An 18,173-nucleotide genomic window follows, 5' to 3' on the forward strand; every position below is an offset into this window, starting at 1 on the left:
ATCTCACTTTCTAAGCTCAACCTGTAGTATATAGTATACTAGTTGCTATTAGAAAAACTATTGGAAAATAGATTAATCCGTATTTTATTCTATTAAATTTAATATTTCTTTTAATCTTTTAAAATAAGAGTTTAGGTCTAATGATAAAAAGCAATCATCGTGTAACAGATGCAATAGATTGACATTCTATTGAAACTATAAAAAAAAGGGTATAACATCATTTTGAGTAGTAAATCTATAGTTTTATAGCATCTTATATATATATATATATATATATATATTTTTTTTTTTTTTTTTTTTTTTTTTCTTAATGGCATAATGTGTTAGGATCACAAAAGAGTATGTGTAAAATCTAACAGTGAAAAGTTGTTCTTAGAGGGCCAAAAATGCATTAATTTTGTTAAATAAAATCATAAATTTTATCACATTTTATAATAACTTTACGAATTTATAGCATTTACCTTTTAGTTAAGGTTGTATTAGAGGAGTGGAGTTTTTCTTAATTGGATGTGTTTATGGTTAATATTTACTATTATTTACACACCTTTGTTTCCATGTCCAATTAATGTTTTACAAAATTGACCAAAGTAACATTTTACACTTGTCAAAGTTTGCATCAAATTTTTCAACACAAAAAATTAATAATAAATTAAAGAATAATTTGAACAATTATTTTACATGAACTTTTCACTGAAGAGCCAATCTAGATTCAACTTGCACTTAAAGCACGCAACAAACCATTTCCCAATTTTCAATTTCATTATTAATTGTCTAAACTTCATATTGCTACTATACTAAATATCTCTTTAGATGCGTACTTAGAAGCGTAGCATCCCATAAAAACCTCTTGCCCAATTGACATTAAGCCAAAAGAGCAAACAGCCCCAAAAACATGCAAATACTTCACACTCTTGGCTTTAGTATTCTTGGAACCAAATGCTTACTAAACATCATATTTTGTAAATCAAATTGTTGAACACTTTGAATGCTTTTATTCATTTGATAACAATTTTCACAATTACTACAAAAGACCATTGAAAAAAAATTTATATAGCAATAGTAACTAATAATGCTAGGTCTATCTTTTTCTTAAAGCTAACATAGTGTCATAGGGTCAATTTTTCACTCAAATTTTTTGCATGTGATGGCCCTAAGTCCCTGACTTAGTCTTAGCCAACACCACACACTCACTACAATAACACTTAGAACAGATTATATAGGGACGTTTAAATACACAACACACACACACAATATTTATAGGGAACCCACCCCCAACCTTTATTACTTAATCTCAAGGACAAATGAAACCCTTTTACAAGCCTAGAGAATTACACAGAATTTTCCTAAGGCCAAAATACACTCTGTTGTTGACACCCCCAATAGCCTTAAGAGTTAAATATACAAAATTAACTACTACGGTAGTTACTAGGTGGACAATCTGCCACTTGTGTTCTGACTTAGGACACCTTCAACTGATACTGTCTTAGCTTGCTCTCCACGTTTCCAACCCCTACACAACAAGTCTGATCATCAAGAGAGCTATGAACTACTTGGTAACTGCTTGGTAATTGCCACTGCATATGCTACACATGTACAGCCCATGGGGCCTCTGCCCATCCTCTAGCAGCCCACTCAACATGTTCTCACACATTTTGGGGAGGCTAAGCCCATGCTCAAGGCCTCCCATCAACACTATAGCCCACACAACATGGCCACATGCAGCACACAAAGTAATTGTCATTAGCCCACTAGCACTTGTTAATGCATCCAGCCATCCCCCACTAGTCTAATGCCTTGCACACAACATTTAATCATCACAGCAGCCCAGTCATGCCTTGCACTCAAGCCACCAAGCCCACACATAAGAAACTAGCAACTAAGCCATCAATGCCATGCACCATCACATAGGGTCAGCACCACCTGCTGTTGCACATCATCACAACCATCTTTGCCCACCATGACTCTCCTCTGCCATGACCTTAGAGCATCATGTGGAGTAAGGTGCTTCCACATGTTGTCCCTTATTATGTTCATCGATCCAACTCGAGTAGGGAGACTGGGCAAGTTCCCCTCAAAGAGTCCTTAGGAGCATCACTAGTCAGGCATGAGGAGCCATGAGTGTGTTGAGAAAACATAAAGCCAAGTGATTAGCCCAATGCTGCCCAAGCACCCTCATTCCTCGTGCCATCATCAGCAACATGTAATGCTCCTAACACATAGTGATGTTTAAGGGAACGTTTCACCTTAATGGGGTGCAAGCAAAATGCAAATCAAACTAAACTCTTAGGATAAACTACTGCTATAAGCAAATGTAGGTCCTCCCATTCCTTCTTGCAAGCCAATAATAGCTGAAATAATTATCATGATTGCTCAATTCCATGAAATTCAACAGAAACCAATACTAAAAAATCACACACACAAACCAAAATTCAATAATATCAATCAAAAAAATCAATTGGTACATACAATTCAAAAGAAACCAATACTAAAAAAACACATTCTCTACTTCTTTTCGTTTGTGCCCATCTTTTTGTTTTTCTTCATTATTCGACCTTAATCAAAACCAATAACCCAAATACCTAAATCAAAGACACTCAACCCAAAATGAGAAGACTTAAATCATATTTAACACCAATTTTTCTTGTTTTAAAATATATGCACTATAGCGGTTCTGGCGATATATAGGTGGAGGCTGGGGTGATGGTTTGACATGGTGGTAGCCTTCAGAGGTTTTAAGAAAGACAGAAAGAATGGCTAAACTTGTCGAAGGAGAAGGAGAATCAGAACTGAAGAGAGAGCATTTGAAATCTGAATGCGTAAGGTTTGCATAAAACTATAAGGGGAGTCAGGTAATAGGTCTGAATAATTTTTTTAAAAAAAATCAAAAGAGATTAAATTATACTTAAAAAATAGAAAAAAAAAATTCTAATGTAAAAATTTGGGGAGCTAGCAAAACGAAAGTGACATCATATTATGAAGTCAACTGAAAGTCAAATGCTTCGGTTTTATAGTATATATATAGATGAACACAAATAATAATATTGAATATTTATGCAATATTTTTTTTTTGTCTCTCTCACGTTACACCACAATAAATTAACGACCGCTATATTACAAAACGACAACGTATGCAGGTTGGGAAAATCCGAGAGCAAAGCTGTGCGTTTTGATAGCCGGGTTCGAAAACCAAAACGACCCGAACCCATATAGAGCCCCAAGCAACAAAAATCCATGGTCTGCAAACTGCAAAAGAATCAAATCGAAACAGAGAGAGAGAGAGAGAGTGTTTTAACTTTTAAAGCCCGAAACAGAAACACAAAAAACACTTTTGTGTTTTTTTGCGTCTGCAAGTGGATCTACCAAACATTCACTCTCTCCCGCGTGATCTCTCTTCAGGTAAACGCTTCAAAACCCTCTACGGTATTGGATCACCAATCTGACCGGTCTTATTAGATTTGATCATCTCTGAGATTGATTTAAAGTCCAGAAATGTCTGATTGTGTCAATTTGAGTATTGAATTTTGTTTGTTTTGACTGTTAATGAAAATGCTGTGAGAATGAGATTTTTAATTTTTTTTTTTAAATATTAAGTGGCTTTTACTGCTTAATCCAAGTGCAAATTAGTAAATTTTAATGTTTATATAATTTTTCTATTTTGTGTACTTATACATGGTTTAATACTTGGTGGCCACTAACTAGCTGAGGCCAAGGGCGGCCCTAGACATTTTGGGGCCTAAGGCGAGAATTAGAAATATATGTGTATGTGTATGTGTATGAGTGTGTATGTGTATGTGTATGTGTATGTTTATGTGTGTGTATGTGTATGTTTATGTTTATGTTTATGTGTATGTGTATGTGTGTTTATGTTTATATTCATTTATATTTATGTATGTTTATATATGTGTGTATGTTTATGTATGTGTATGTGTATGAGTGTGTATGTGTATGAGTGTGTATGTACGTGTGTATGTTTATGTATGTGTGTATGTTTATATATATTTATATTTATAAACATAAATATAAACATAAACACATATTTACATAAACATACATAAACACAAACAAACATACACAAAAACAAACAAATATAAACACACATACACATAAACACGCATAAACAAACATAAACAAAAACAAACAAATATAAACACACATACACATAAACACACACACATAAACATAAACATACATAGACATAAACACACATACAGACTGAAAAAAATTAAACCTTCATATAGATTAGAAAAAATTGCAAATTAACACCAATCCTCAAACAATTTCATTAGTTACTTTAGTGTGCTAAATCGAGCCTTTATGTGTGTTTATGTTTATATTTAAGTTTATGTGTGTGTATGTTTACGTTTATTTGAGTTTATACGTGTTTTTGTGTATGTGTGTTTGTGTTTATGTTTATGTATATGTATATTTATGTGTATGTGTGTATATGTTTATGTGTATTTGTATGTGTATGTATATGTGTATGTGTATGTTTATGTATGTGTGTGTATGTGTGCTTATGTATGTGTATGTGTATGTGTTTATGCGTGCTTATATTTATGTATGTTTATGTGTATGTGTATGTGTTTATGCGTGCTTATGTATGTGTATGTGTATGTGTATTTGTATGTGTATGTGTATTTGTAGATCTCTTTGTCTTTTTCAGATTCAGGTACAATACCCTGATGCAATTATAATTAATGGCTGAGATTAAAAGTTGAAAAAACAACTTTCAATCTCAACCATTAAATAAAATATATTAAAGGAGAGTTAAAAAGTTTTTAAAAAAAAAGAGTAAAAAATGTATAAAAAAATACCTGCTATGCACCTGATCTCAGTTCGTCTTTCTTCTCTCATTATTTTTCTTTTCTTCTTTTTTATGTGGTGCTTTGTTCTTCTTCCTTTTATTTCTCTTTATACGTCGTCTAGGCTGACAGGAGAGGAGCGAGCGAAAGCCACGTCAAGAAAGGAAATCGAAGATTGTGCTGCTGAGCCAAAAACTATGAAAATCTCTTCCTCTCAACTCAAACGATCCATTTAGGTGAAATTGTGGCTCACGAGACTTCACCAGATTATGGTGTGTGATTTTTGTTTATTTATTTATTTGTTTGATTAATTTGGATTTAAAATTAGTTCAACAAGATAATTCTTCTTCTAAAATATAATAACAAAACCAATATATGTTTTTTTAATAGTGGGTTCACTTTCAGTATTTTCATTTTGTGATTTTGGTTGTTTTGTGGGTTTTGTGTTTTGATTTCGGTGGGTGTGATTTGATTTGTGATTTGGTGGGCTTTTGGGTTTTTGTTGCGATTTGATTTTGGTTGGGTTTTGGCCGTGGTGGTGGTCGTGATTTGATTTTGGCTAGGTTTCAGTAGTGATGCATGATTAGAGGTGATGAGCTTAAAAAGCTCTGGCCATGGAGGTTTAGAAGGAGAGCTTGGTGATCAGCCATGGAGCACGGTGTGACGTGGGTTGAGGCAGAGAGAGGATGAGAGGGAAATAGGGGTGGCCCTAGGCATTTTGGGTCCTAAGGTGAGAACTAAAAATTGGGCATTTTTTTATACTTATATGTTAATTAAATTAATGTTTATTTAATATTTTTATATTATATTTTTCATAATTATTTTCATTTTCTTCTAAATTATTTTGAAGTTCATTATCAAGATTTGTTGTATTGCAAAATTGAACATCATCTTCTTCTAAATTATTTTGGTGAATTTTTTGCTCATTTGTGATATTTTCATCTAAATTTTGTGTTATATTTTGTTTATTATTAATAACAAATTTATCCATTGATCCTTTTTGAGACTCAATTAATTTTTTTTTTTTTTTTTTAAAGTTTTTCATATCCAAATATATATTTTCTAGTAAACATTTCTAATCAAACAATATATTTATAAAGACTAAAATAAAAAAATAACTTTCAAGTGTAGAGCAAATGAGAAATAGAACTTGATTTATATAAAAAGTATTGTTGTAGTTTCATTGAACAATAACAAGTTTTTAGCAATCTCAAGCTACATAAATTGAAAAAAAAAAAAAGCACAAGCATAACAAAAATTTAAGCACAGCCATAACACTGACACAAGACTTATTAATAAGGCCCACCCACCAAAAAAATAAAAAATAAAAAATAAACAAACAAACAAAAAACAAATCCTATCTATAACTAAAAAAAAAAAATGCAGACTTTAAAAAATAATAATAATATAAAAAAAAAAAAAACCTTGAAGGCCCAAACTTAACACCCAGTCCAGGGAGGGTCCAGGCAGCCATAATGATAAACTGATAAGTGATAAACAAAGTTACAAAACCAGCCAGGGAGGGCCCAAACAAACAAAGTTATCTTCTTAAGTTGTTAACAAATAAAATGCAGTGCCCTGTGCCCTGTGCCCAAATATTTATAATTTTATACCTGATTCCTTCCTGAACCTCAGAACCTGATACGGTGAGGTGAGCAGTTGAGACTTGAGAGAGGCGGAGAGCAGAGAATCAGAGAGAGGCTGAGGCGGTTCAGCTGGAGACTGGAGAGTAGAGAGAAAGGTAAAATTTTTAGGGTTTTGAGTGGATTTATTTGTTTTGATTTGATTTGTGATTGTTTTGTGGTTAATCTCTTAGATCGGATTTGTAGTTTATCTGGTTGATTTTTGGTCAATGATTTTGTTTAGAACCAATGTTTAATAGGATTTACCAAAATTTTTGCCTAAGGGAAGGGCCGGCCCTGGCTGAGGCTCACTAAACTTATCTGCAGTATCATTTAATACTTTTTCATACCCGGGTCTGTGTCCATGCATCCTAGACTAAGACATTTGGAATTGGATTCAATTTTTGATTTGATGTTGCTTTTTTTCCAGGTATAGCTTTAAAAGCGGGTGTCACGTCTATGTGTGTTTATTATTATTGGGATGGCCTAAAGGCATTGGTTTTGAAAGTCTTTTTAGAAACTTGGTATCAAAACTTTCCTAAAATGGTCAATTAACAAATGCCCTAAGGGCACCTGTTAATTGGACCCTTATTGTTATTATTAGAATAGGGATCCTCTCTATTTTAATTGAAATGGAGAGAGTTTATTTTAGGGTTATGGTTTTATTTCTTGTATTTAACAGTGTATATGGTGCCGTGTTGTTAATTTTAAATAACGTGGCATTAGATACGCTTTTAGACTTGTAAAATTTAATCTGAACCATGAAATGGAGAAGATCCTATTCCTTATAAGTTCAAAAAAGATGTGCTACTATGTACGCCTTCAGGTTGTAATATTTAATTTGAACTATGAAATGGTCCTATTTGAAATGGAGAGGGAAGAGTGCTTTGTAAGCTGACTGTGTAGTTTTTAGCATCTGATAGCTTAAAACATTTGGTATTGGATTCAAATTTTGATTTGATGGTGCTTTTTTTCGAGGTATAGCTTTAAAAGCGGGTGTCATGTCTACGTATGTTTATTATTATTAGGGAAAAGTTAATGGATGCCCTAAGGGCATTGGTTTAGGAAGTCCCTTTAGAAACTTGGTATTAAAACTTTCCAAAAATGGTCAATTAACAAATGCCCTAAGGGCTGTCAACTGGACACTTATTATTATTATTATTATTATTTTGATAAGTATGTATGTTTATTAGGTTTAGGGTACTATTTCCTTTACCACATTCACATTAGAATAGGGATCCTCTCTATTTCAAGTGAAATGGAGAGAGTTTGTTTTATTGTTAAGATTTTATTTCTTGTATCTAATAGTGTATATGGTGCCATGTTGTTAATCTTGAATGATGTGGCATCAAGTACACTTTAAGATTTGTAAGATTTAATTTGAACCATGAAATGGAGAGGAACCTATTCCTTATAAGTTCAAATGATGCGGTACCGTGTACGCCTTCAGGTTGTAATATTTAATTCAAACTATGAAATGGTCCTATTTGAAATGGAGAGGGAAGAGTGCTTTTTAAGCTGACAGTGTAGTTTTTAGCATCTGATAAACAACTTTCCCTTTGTAATTGTTGTTATCCATTTGCCCCTTTGTAATGCTTTTCGTTTTAGTGAATGACTCAGAAATTGCAGTTTTCATTTAAGAAGAAAGTGCCAACCGTTTGTTTGGTTTTTAGGTTTAGTGTGAGAATTTGTATGTCATTGGACATTTCGTGTGAGGAGTTTTTATGATTCTTGAGGTTGATGATAATGCCCTTCATTTCATTAAACAATGTTTTTTTATATTTTTTTTTTATATAAGTAACAAAAATTTTATTGAAAAAAAAAAGCCACCTATTTCATTAAACAGTGTTATGTTGTGTTTACTTTTGTTAGTATCTATGGAAATATACAGATGTTATGACACTGGTTTGCAATTTTCAAGCCAGGCATGCTTGTAAACTACTATTTATTTTTGGGGTAATTTAATAGTTGATTTAGATATTTGATGTTGTAATTAGAAGATGACATCTTTTATTGTGCAGAGAAATCTTTGGGACAATGAATTTTCTTCTGCGGCCTACTCAAAATGCAGCTGCAGAACAGCCATCTATTCATGAATCTGCTTCAGACACGCTTTATAAGCCAAAACCTGGAACAACTTTGGAGGGTCTTATAGCTGAAGATCCAAATCCAGAGTATTCCCCAGTTGAAGATCATTATGGAGAGACTGTTGGTGTTGAAAGTGAAAATGGCAATGTTGGAGGTCCATGTGCTAAGGACGAGTCCCCTGCTCTCATGGAGCACTCTGATGTTTCTGAAGAAGAAGGATGGATTACCATTCCATATAGTATGTCCTTGCAAATATTGTCAACTTGTGTAGTGCATCTGGTTGCATCATATGTTTATTTTGTGTGAATTTTGGATTAATGCATGCAGAAATCAAGAAGAGCTTTGAATTGAGTCAATTAAATTTGATGGGGAAGGTAATTATTAAAAGAATGTCAAATACAATTTTCTTATCAGCAAATATTGTGCTAGTAGTTGATCAAGCTCACTTGGGTAGATGGGTGGTGATGGTGGGTTTAGTTAAGATTTTAAAAAGCATGGAAAAAGCTGGTATTCTGCAACGGTTCACTGTTGACCATTCCCTCTCTGTCTCAAATTTCGAAAGTTAAAAGATCTCTGCTGTTCCCTTAGTCTTTTAAAGAAATCTCAGCGTATTCTTACTATAACAAGGTTCAAGGGATTGCATACACTTTGGTAAGACATAGATAAGGATTTCCTGACTTTGGTTCATGGCTCAAATGCTTGATTTACATCACCAATTTTATTTTGTGAATTATATTGTTTAATTAGTTTCATTCAAGCTTTGCTTAGTTTGTGCTTTGATGTGCTGTATGAGGTTCTCTTCATTGTTAATTTTCTTTTCTAATTATCAAAAAATTATTAATATGTTCTGTTTTGGTATACCTAATACATGGTTTGTTTTTGTAGAGGAACTCCCTGACAGTTGGAGTGATGCCCCAGATATTCACTCATTACACTCAATGGACCGCTCCTTTGTTTTTCCAGGTATTTAATTCTTTTTTGATTCTTAACTTCTTTCACTTCTCACATGCACCTGTTCTTTTCCCGTGAGAGATTTTGCATTTATGACACGGGACCTGAGTTCTATTTCTTATGCAGGTGAACAAGTTCATATCTTGGCATGCTTGTCAGCATATAAGCAGGATACAGAAATTCTTACTCCATTTAAAGTTGCTGCTGTAATGAGTAAGAATGGTAAAGGGCAAAGCCCCCATAAACAAAATGGAAACACAAAAGGTGGAATGAATTCAGTGTCAGGAACAGGGGAAAATCCTGATGGTCAGGATATGAATCAGAATGGTGAAAGGCTATCGAAAGAGAAGATTGATCCTGTAAAGGATGTTTCTGTTAGTGAATCTCTTCTACGAATGGAAGACCACAAAAGGCAGACACAGATATTATTGCAAAAGTTTGAGAACTCCCATTTTTTTGTTAGGATTGCAGAGTCAGATGAATCACTGTGGTCGATAAGAAGTTCTTCTGAGAAGTCTTCAGAATCTTTGGACATAAATGGTCTAGATTCTACTGCAAAAAGCATCTCTCATCCTAATGCAGTTATCGATAGAGGGAATTTCAATGCCAATATCGCTGGAGGAGTGGCAAGAAATTGTATTAAGTGTTGCTCCCTTTCTAATGGAGACCTAGTGGTATGTGCCACAAACTTCTAGTTAATGATATAAACTATGTTCAGACATTTTATTTTTGTACTGATTAAACTTGTTCTTGCTTAGGGTGTATTTTTATTATACCATGCTGTGGGAGCTTTATACTATTGTAACTTATGCTAGATGCGTCTGTCTGATATGCTGGATGTTCTGTACTGGTCCAGGAAACCTTTCTGTCAGTGATATAAAAATGAAAATTCATACATTGAGCTGTAGATTTTGTAGCTATTGTTGTCTTCACATTTTCAAGCTGCAACTTGTACCTCAGAATTTCATCTCACTATTATGGTGCACATTTTACTATTGTTATATTTTGATCTGTGACAGCAAGCTCAGTATTTTGGTTGCACCTCATGACTGACATGTATTTATTTATTTATTGCTGAATGAAATGTATCTATTTTTATTACACTGCATAAATATTAGCGGAATCAATGTTTTGGAGTCAAGTAACCAGTATTCTCTTAATTGTTCTTCAACCAGAAACTCCCTATGTCCTAATCAGTTGAGTTATTCTTAATTAAGGTTATTTGAGGACCTATAACTATAAGTTTTTGATAATAGATTAATAGTTTTTTTTTTTTAAATTTATTTAGGCAAGCTAAATAATTAGAGAACTAGGGAAGGGCTAAACTAGAAAGGACTTTTGTGGTGCATCACAAGACACTAATGACAACCACTAATGAATCTAGCTCATATGGTGCCTCCTTTGTTTGTACAAGGTGGAGGGTGAGTTTGTGGGTTCAAGATCCATTAGATGCATATGTAACTCACCATTAAAAGATAGAGCATATTGATAAAAAAGAAAGAAAAAAAAAGACTTCTCTAATTTTTATCATATTACCATTGAAGAACATTCAGCATATAACATTGGCTATTGACATTTCTAATCTGGTGGAAATCTGGAGCACTCGATGATGATTTATGCACTACTTGGGTTGGCTTCACATTTTTCCCCCTTTTATGATAAATAAAGGCTATTGATCATATGGAATCTTGTGATAACATCACTAAGCTAGCTAGATTGTGAGTTTTAAGGTGGGGAATTTTTCTGTTACAATGAACCTCCATATGCTGGCTAGTTGGTCTTGAAATGTTTTGGTGATCATTTAGACTAGATCCTCCTCCACGATCATGCTGATGCCCTTTCTCTTCCCTATCTCAGTTTGACAACCTGAATCATGGCAAAAAAAATGGCGACTAATGTCTTCATCTCTCCACTACGGATTGTAATCTTCTTCAACTCTGCATAGCTAAAAAGGATTGTTGATGTCCCACCTGAAAAGAAGGGATTGCTACACAGTTTGACAGAACTTTGTTCTGAGTTATGCTTTATACTTACTCCCAGTCAAAAGTGCATTTTAAGTTACCTAGCTTTGTGCAGAATATTACTGGAGGAAAACCCTAGGAGATCCTAATTCGTATTAAACTTCTTCTAAAAATAAAAATATATATTTTTTAAAATGTATTAATCTTAAATTGTAAATGGTGCTTGTTAAATTACAGATTCTCCCAAAAGTTTAAGCTATTAGGATATAGTAAATTTAATCATTTAACTGTATACTTTTAACACTCCCCCTCATGTGTGGGCCGAAACTATCTTTTAATTAGGTGGGACCTAACACGTGGGAATTTAAATGAAAGGTAGAGCGAAGGAGACAAGGATCGAACTTAGGATCTCATGCTTTGATACTATGTTAAATTACTGATTCTCCCAATAGGTTAAGCTATTAGGATATGGTAAATTTAATCATTTAACCATATATTTCTAATAGTGCTTATGAATCTAAACTAATATTGTAGCATAAATATGATGTTTGAATGTTTATATTCCTGATGCATATTGCTGTTTTCCAGTTGTTAGGATTGCTGGTTCTCATCTTGTTCGCTTGTTTGGAATGATGCAGGTGTGTTTACAGGTGAATGTTGGTGTTGATTTTTTGAGAGACCCTGTCATTGAAATTCTTCAATTTGAGAAATATCAGAGCAGAAATTTGTCTTTTGAAAGCCAGGACAATTCGGTTTTTGCAAATCAGGACCCATGTGGAGAACTGTTAAAATGGTTGCTTCCCTTGGATAACACTCTCCCTCCATCTCGTCCTTTATCTCCTACTCTAAGCTCTAGTTCAGGAATTAGTAGCTCAATTCAAAGGTCCGCTCCTTCTTCCTCATCTGGCTCTGGCTCTCAACTATTTTCTTTTAGCCACTTTAGAAGCTACTCCATGTCATCTCTTCCTCAAAATACTGCACCACCCCCTGGACCTGTTAAAGTCACCAGTTCTAAGCCAAGCTTTGATCTTGATGATTGGGATCAATTCTCATCTCAGAAGCCTTTGAAGAGTAAAAAAGTTGGGAGTGAAGAGCTTTTATCTTTCCGAGGTGTGACTTTGGAGCGAGAACGGTTTTCTGTTCGTTGTGGACTGGAAGGCATCTATATACCAGGTAGAAGGTGGAGAAGAAAACTTGAAATTATTCAACCTGTAGAAATCCATTCTTTTGCTGCTGACTGCAATACAGATGACCTTATTTGCGTCCAAGTAAAGGTGTGAACGATTTATACTACTGAGTCTAGTTATTTGATAAATATACTTCTTCCCCATAATTGATATAATATTTGACCAGACTATATTTGATAAATATACTTCTTCCCCGTAATTGATATAATATTTGACCAGACCATGTAGAAATAACATACTTGTTGAGTTATGCATTTATCTTTTGCCCTAATTATGTAGCATATCCAATTGTTTGCAGAACATTTCTCCTGCGCATACGCCAGATATTTTGGTATACATAGATGCTATAACAATTGTTTTTGAGGAGGCTTCAAAAGATGGATTACCCTCGTCATTACCAATCGCGTGTATTGAAGCTGGCAATGAACACAGTTTGCCAAACCTAGCCCTCAGGTTGTTGTTCACTCTAGGTATCTTAATTTACTTTCTGTTGTTAGCTCTGGTACTGTATTCCCTGGATCTATCACTGTTGCTATTCTTGGTGGTGGTTATGTATATTTATATCATTTTAAAGGATAATTAGTGTTTAGAAGTACATAAATATTTGTAGGCTATGTCAAACTTGGGTAATGACAGCTGTTGCTGTGCAAATTCTGTTTACATGGGGACAATGCCTTAGTTACAAGCATGGTAACTAATGAAATTTTGATGCAGCAGATCTGGTACTAACTTGATGCAGAAAAAAGGCCTTGGTCTTCTGTAATTTGGCATGGCAAAAGGGCACTTGCCTGAGTTTGGTCTGTCATAATCTAAACATGTTTGAGGTCATCCAAAATCTTTTAATTCTATGTTGGGTTTGGCTTGTATTAGTTGGACATCAAGAATTGCTCACCCCTTTTTTTATGATGTTTCCAGTGTGTGGACATGTTGATGTCAATTGAATCATGATTCTAGTGTAACGGATTGCATCATTCTAGATATTTGTCCTTATTGCTGAAAAGATTATATAGGAGAGTATATATGTGCCAATTGAAGGGAAGAATAGAGATATTTCTCGAGTGTCTAGGGAGTAGTGTGTAAATGGAAAGAATCTTAATTCAGTATAATCACAAGTTTATATGTTCTCTTAAATCTTTTCCTCATGACAGGAGGGGAGAGGAGCATTCTTTTATTCTTAAACCTGCAACTTCTATGTGGAAGAAACTCAAAGCTCATGGTGAAAGAAGTTCCCAGTCATCACAATTACGAGCTGGAAATGCTGCATCTAGTTTGCGTGTTCTCCCCAAGACTGTTGAAGGAAAGAGGAGTGCTTCAACTACTGATCAGTATGCAATTATGGTTTCATGTCGGTGCAACTACACTGGTATCTATATTGCTCTTAGTTTACCGTATTATCTGAAAAATATAAGCAGTTACTTGTTTCTAATTATTACAATGTTTATCGCATGGTTTTTGTTGTGTGTAGAGTCAAGATTGTTTTTCAAACAGCCAACAAATTGGCGACCACGTATGTCAAGGGATCTTATGATCTCTGTTGCATCTGAAATTTCAGGACAGTCTCCTGGTCCCAATGAAGGGGTCTCCCAGCTTCCTGTTCAGGTTTCATATGAATTGATTATTCATTTGTCAGTGTGTAGGTACTGTATATCTACTCATGCTACTACATAATTTCATCTAACTAGTTCAATTTCTCAGGTCCTAACTCTTCAGGCTTCAAATTTGACCTCTGAAGATCTTACTTTGACAGTTCTTGCTCCAGCCTCATTTACTTCACCTCCGACTGTGGTGTCCTTAAATTCTTCACCATCAACACCAATGAGTCCATTTGTTGGATTTTCTGAGTTTACAGGAAAGGCAAGTGCTGACCGACATGGTAGTGCTATGCAAAGGCCGGGATCAGCACCTCTTTTATCGGATTCACAGAAGCAGAACAGTGATGGTGGAGCGCGGTCAGTTTCCTTTAATGAGCATGCTTCTCCCACATCTGATGTTGTTCCTAGCACTGGTCTGGGTTGTTCACATCTGTGGCTGCAGAGTAGAGTTCCATTAGGGTATTCCTTCATTCTTCTTCTTCTTCTAATCTCTTGCTCTCTCTCTCTAAATATATAGTTATGCTCATCATTACAATTTACTGTGGTGCATCAGATGTGTTCCTTCTCAATCTACAGCTTCCATCAAGCTTGAGCTACTTCCACTGACTGATGGTATAATTACACTTGATACCTTACAAATTGATGTCAAGGAGAAAGGTAAAGGAATTGATGTGTTTATTTTTACTGTTTGACTTCTTCATACCTGCATGCTTGAGCTGTCAGAAGAAATAGTTATTTATGTGTTTCTGTTGACCCATACTAAGTTCTCATCTAATGGTTGGAGCGTTAAAAGATGCATTAATTCTGAGGGATGCTTTTTCTTTCTTATATCATAGCCATGTTGGGTTTCAAATACAACTCTTCATGGATAGAGCTACAACTTATCATTTATCTAAACACACTGACCGACCCCCACCCCACACATGTTCTTTCATGGATTCTTGGAGGTCTATCACTGATACTTCTATCCAAAGCCACTGTCTCCAGTTCTGATTGTTTAGTATTACTGTAATTCCAAGCAGGTAGCATTCTTTGTTTAATGCTGATTTATGAATATTTTCTAGTCTAATACATGTTGTCATTTGTCAATGAAAAGGCTTATATACTAGAAAGCTCTTACTTGGTTTCATGATCACTGCTTCCTGTGTCCTTTTTCTCATGGTTATCCTATAATCTTAATCCAACAAGCTAACTATTTTCCCTTAAGTTCTTATGGAAGTTTACTTTCTGGCATAGCAGGTCTTACCTATGTCCCTGATTACTCACTGAAGATCAATGCAACTTCCAGCATTTCCACAGGTATTATATAGGATTGAACTATAACTTCCATTTTTCACACATCTTATCTTGAACAGCGGAAAGAATTACTCATCCAGTAAGCATATTAGGCTTTGCTGTTTGCCATCCAAACAACTAGCATCAAGTACATTTTTCCTCTCTCTTGAGTGTAGTTGGTATTGTCGTGTTAAATTTGTTTTAGAAATATAGCTTCACATTGTGTGTTGTAAACCATGAACTTGAGAAGGGGAGTTGTTACATACCCTTTATAGGAAAAGAATGTATGCTTTGTAGAGTAATTTACTCTCTTGAAATTTCCCGTTCGATACTACTGAATAAAAGCAGAGAAATTATTACAGCGCTTTCCACAGTGATGATCAATCTGTATCTTTGGATTTTCAATGGGATTATTATTTCCCTTTTTTTTTTTTCAGCCTTTGTTCTTCTAATTATTAAAGTATTTATGCCGTTCATTCATATTGCTTTTGCCTTCTTTCCCTTTGTTGTACAATGTATCAGCAATAACAAGTGTGGAAATTTAGAGGACAGTATTATGTTTGATTTAGATCATAACATACCTGGGAATAATAGTATAATTTTTATTCTGGATTTTTAAAAATGCTGTTGCATTATTTTGCGCAAACAGCAGCCTTTTGGATATTCTTGTACTCTCTATCAATTTCAAATAATATGATCTTACACATTAAGCACAACATGCGGCACTCATATTCTAGTATACTACAAAAATATTCCGTTACAAACGTAGCTTCATTGCAACCATAAGCATAAACTCATTTCATATTGAATTAGCGAAGTTCTTAAGATCATGACATGTATAGCATCTCAATTCATATGTTGATAAATGCTACAATATCTCACTCTCCATCTAAAATCGAATTCAAGGACACAAATTGAGTTGCTAATTCTACGTCATGGCACAATATGAAGACAATATTATGTTGCAATCCCCCATCGAAAAAAAAGTGTGTATATGAACTACACCGTTTATGTTTATGTTTGTTTGTAAAAAATTAGTATTTTTGAAAATAAACTAGCTTCTTTTTTTTTTTTTTTGGTTACACATTTAACATAAAAGTTGTCAAAAGCTATATATTTTGATCAAAACTATTCAATTGATATCTCACTTAAGCCTAATTTAAGCTTGTTACTACAAGAATAAAACTTTTGGCAAGCCTTGGTGGCAGCTATTAAATATTGCAAAAATATGAGAGAGAGAGAGAGAGAGAGAGATGGCAAAATGAACCATATTAAATATTTAGCAAAACTTTATGGGGTCATGCTAACAAGTGTTTTTAGGGCAATGGTAACAATTTATTTTAAGAAAGTTTTGACATCACTTTTATGGGAAATGGAAAAAAAAAAATGAAAAAACGTTAATTGCTTTTTTTTTTTTTTTTTTTCTTTTTTTCATAAAAATTTTCTTTAAATTGATTGTTAACCATTGCCTAAGGGCATCTGTTAACATTTCTCAACTTAATAATGAAAAAAACAAGCAATAGAATAATCCAAAGCAAATCTTGGAGTAATCAATCACAAAATAACTAAATTCTCCAAAGGATATCACTCACCACCATCAAAATCAAAATGTCTGCAAATAGGGAAAGGTTTTGAAATTAGGTATTGATAGGTGGGTGGAATAAAAGTTAACGGAGAAAACAAGAAAGAGAGGTTGTCTCTAAAATAATCAAAAAAAGATAACCTCTAATGAATTACCACATTTTTTTGGCCAAGTTTAGTGTAACTTAGGCTAACCCAAGTTGGGGGCTGGCTAAGGAAACTTAAGGTTAAGTCAATCATTAAAGTTTTTGTGAGTTCAAAATTCTCCTAGTAACATTATTTTTAGGAAGAAAATAGCATACATTGGTTAGTGAAACTGGTGTGTATTTCCAAGGATAAAGGAGACTCGATTTTTTTTTTTTTTTTTTTTTTTGCTAAAATGTAAAGTGTCCTCTTCTAAGTTTGACTGAAATTCATTTCAGTTTTTTAACTTTACTTTCATTCAATTGAGTCGTTTAAGTTTTAAAATTATTCAATTCTAGTTTTTTATCAAATTTTGTTTAAAAAAATTGGCCATTATTTTAAGGGTAATTTTTAACAAAATTAGACAAATTGTCTAAATTGAATAAATTTGAAATTTAGAAAACTTAACTGAATAAAAGTAAAATTAGAGATAAATGGTGCAATTTTCATTTTAACTTAAAAAAAGAAAAGAAAAGGAATCATGCCTCAAAATAAGGCTTAGGCTTTTCAGTTGATGGGATAGGTTCTGGAGCTCACTCTTGGGCCAAATGGACCCAAATCCAACCCTGGACTTGCCAAGTCTAAGCCCTTCTACCTATCATCTTCAAGATGTCATATTTTGTAAAGTGAAAAACAGATTCAATTTTTCTACCTTGTTAAAGATAGTGATGCCTTTTAATATGCAGTGCACCCTACACACAAATATATAACTATTATATCTAATTATCATTAACAAGTTTGTGCTTAAAATGAACAACAATGATTTTTTTTTTTCCATTTATATTATTCACAAATCACGACCCAATTAATATCCTTAGATTTGGGGGATGTTTTGCAAGTTGACAGAAAATATAATTTTTGTCTCTTTCTTGATCCACTCTTGTATACACTTTTTCCAAATCTAGCATAAGAACCTCAAGGAAATATTAAT

The 18,173-nt window shown here is 33.8% G+C and overlaps 1 protein-coding gene across 1 annotated transcript; it reads left to right on the forward strand.

The window, feature by feature from the left end:
• The first annotated feature begins 6,329 nt into the window (after nt 1-6,329).
• LOC126718716 (uncharacterized) lies at nt 6,330-15,839 on the forward strand. Its single transcript, XM_050421034.1, has 11 exons — nt 6,330-6,543; nt 8,446-8,750; nt 9,398-9,475; nt 9,590-10,137; nt 12,063-12,698; nt 12,910-13,064; nt 13,760-13,974; nt 14,077-14,210; nt 14,307-14,662; nt 14,757-14,860; nt 15,443-15,839. The coding sequence occupies exons 2-11, from the start codon at nt 8,462-8,464 to the stop codon at nt 15,511-15,513; spliced, it is 2,586 nt and encodes an 861-aa protein (XP_050276991.1). The 5' UTR covers nt 6,330-6,543; nt 8,446-8,461; the 3' UTR covers nt 15,514-15,839.
• Nucleotides 15,840-18,173: the final 2,334 nt, after the last annotated feature.

Source organism: Quercus robur, chromosome 3 (genome assembly GCF_932294415.1).
Source record: "Quercus robur chromosome 3, dhQueRobu3.1, whole genome shotgun sequence".
Lineage (NCBI taxonomy): Eukaryota > Viridiplantae > Streptophyta > Magnoliopsida > Fagales > Fagaceae > Quercus > Quercus robur.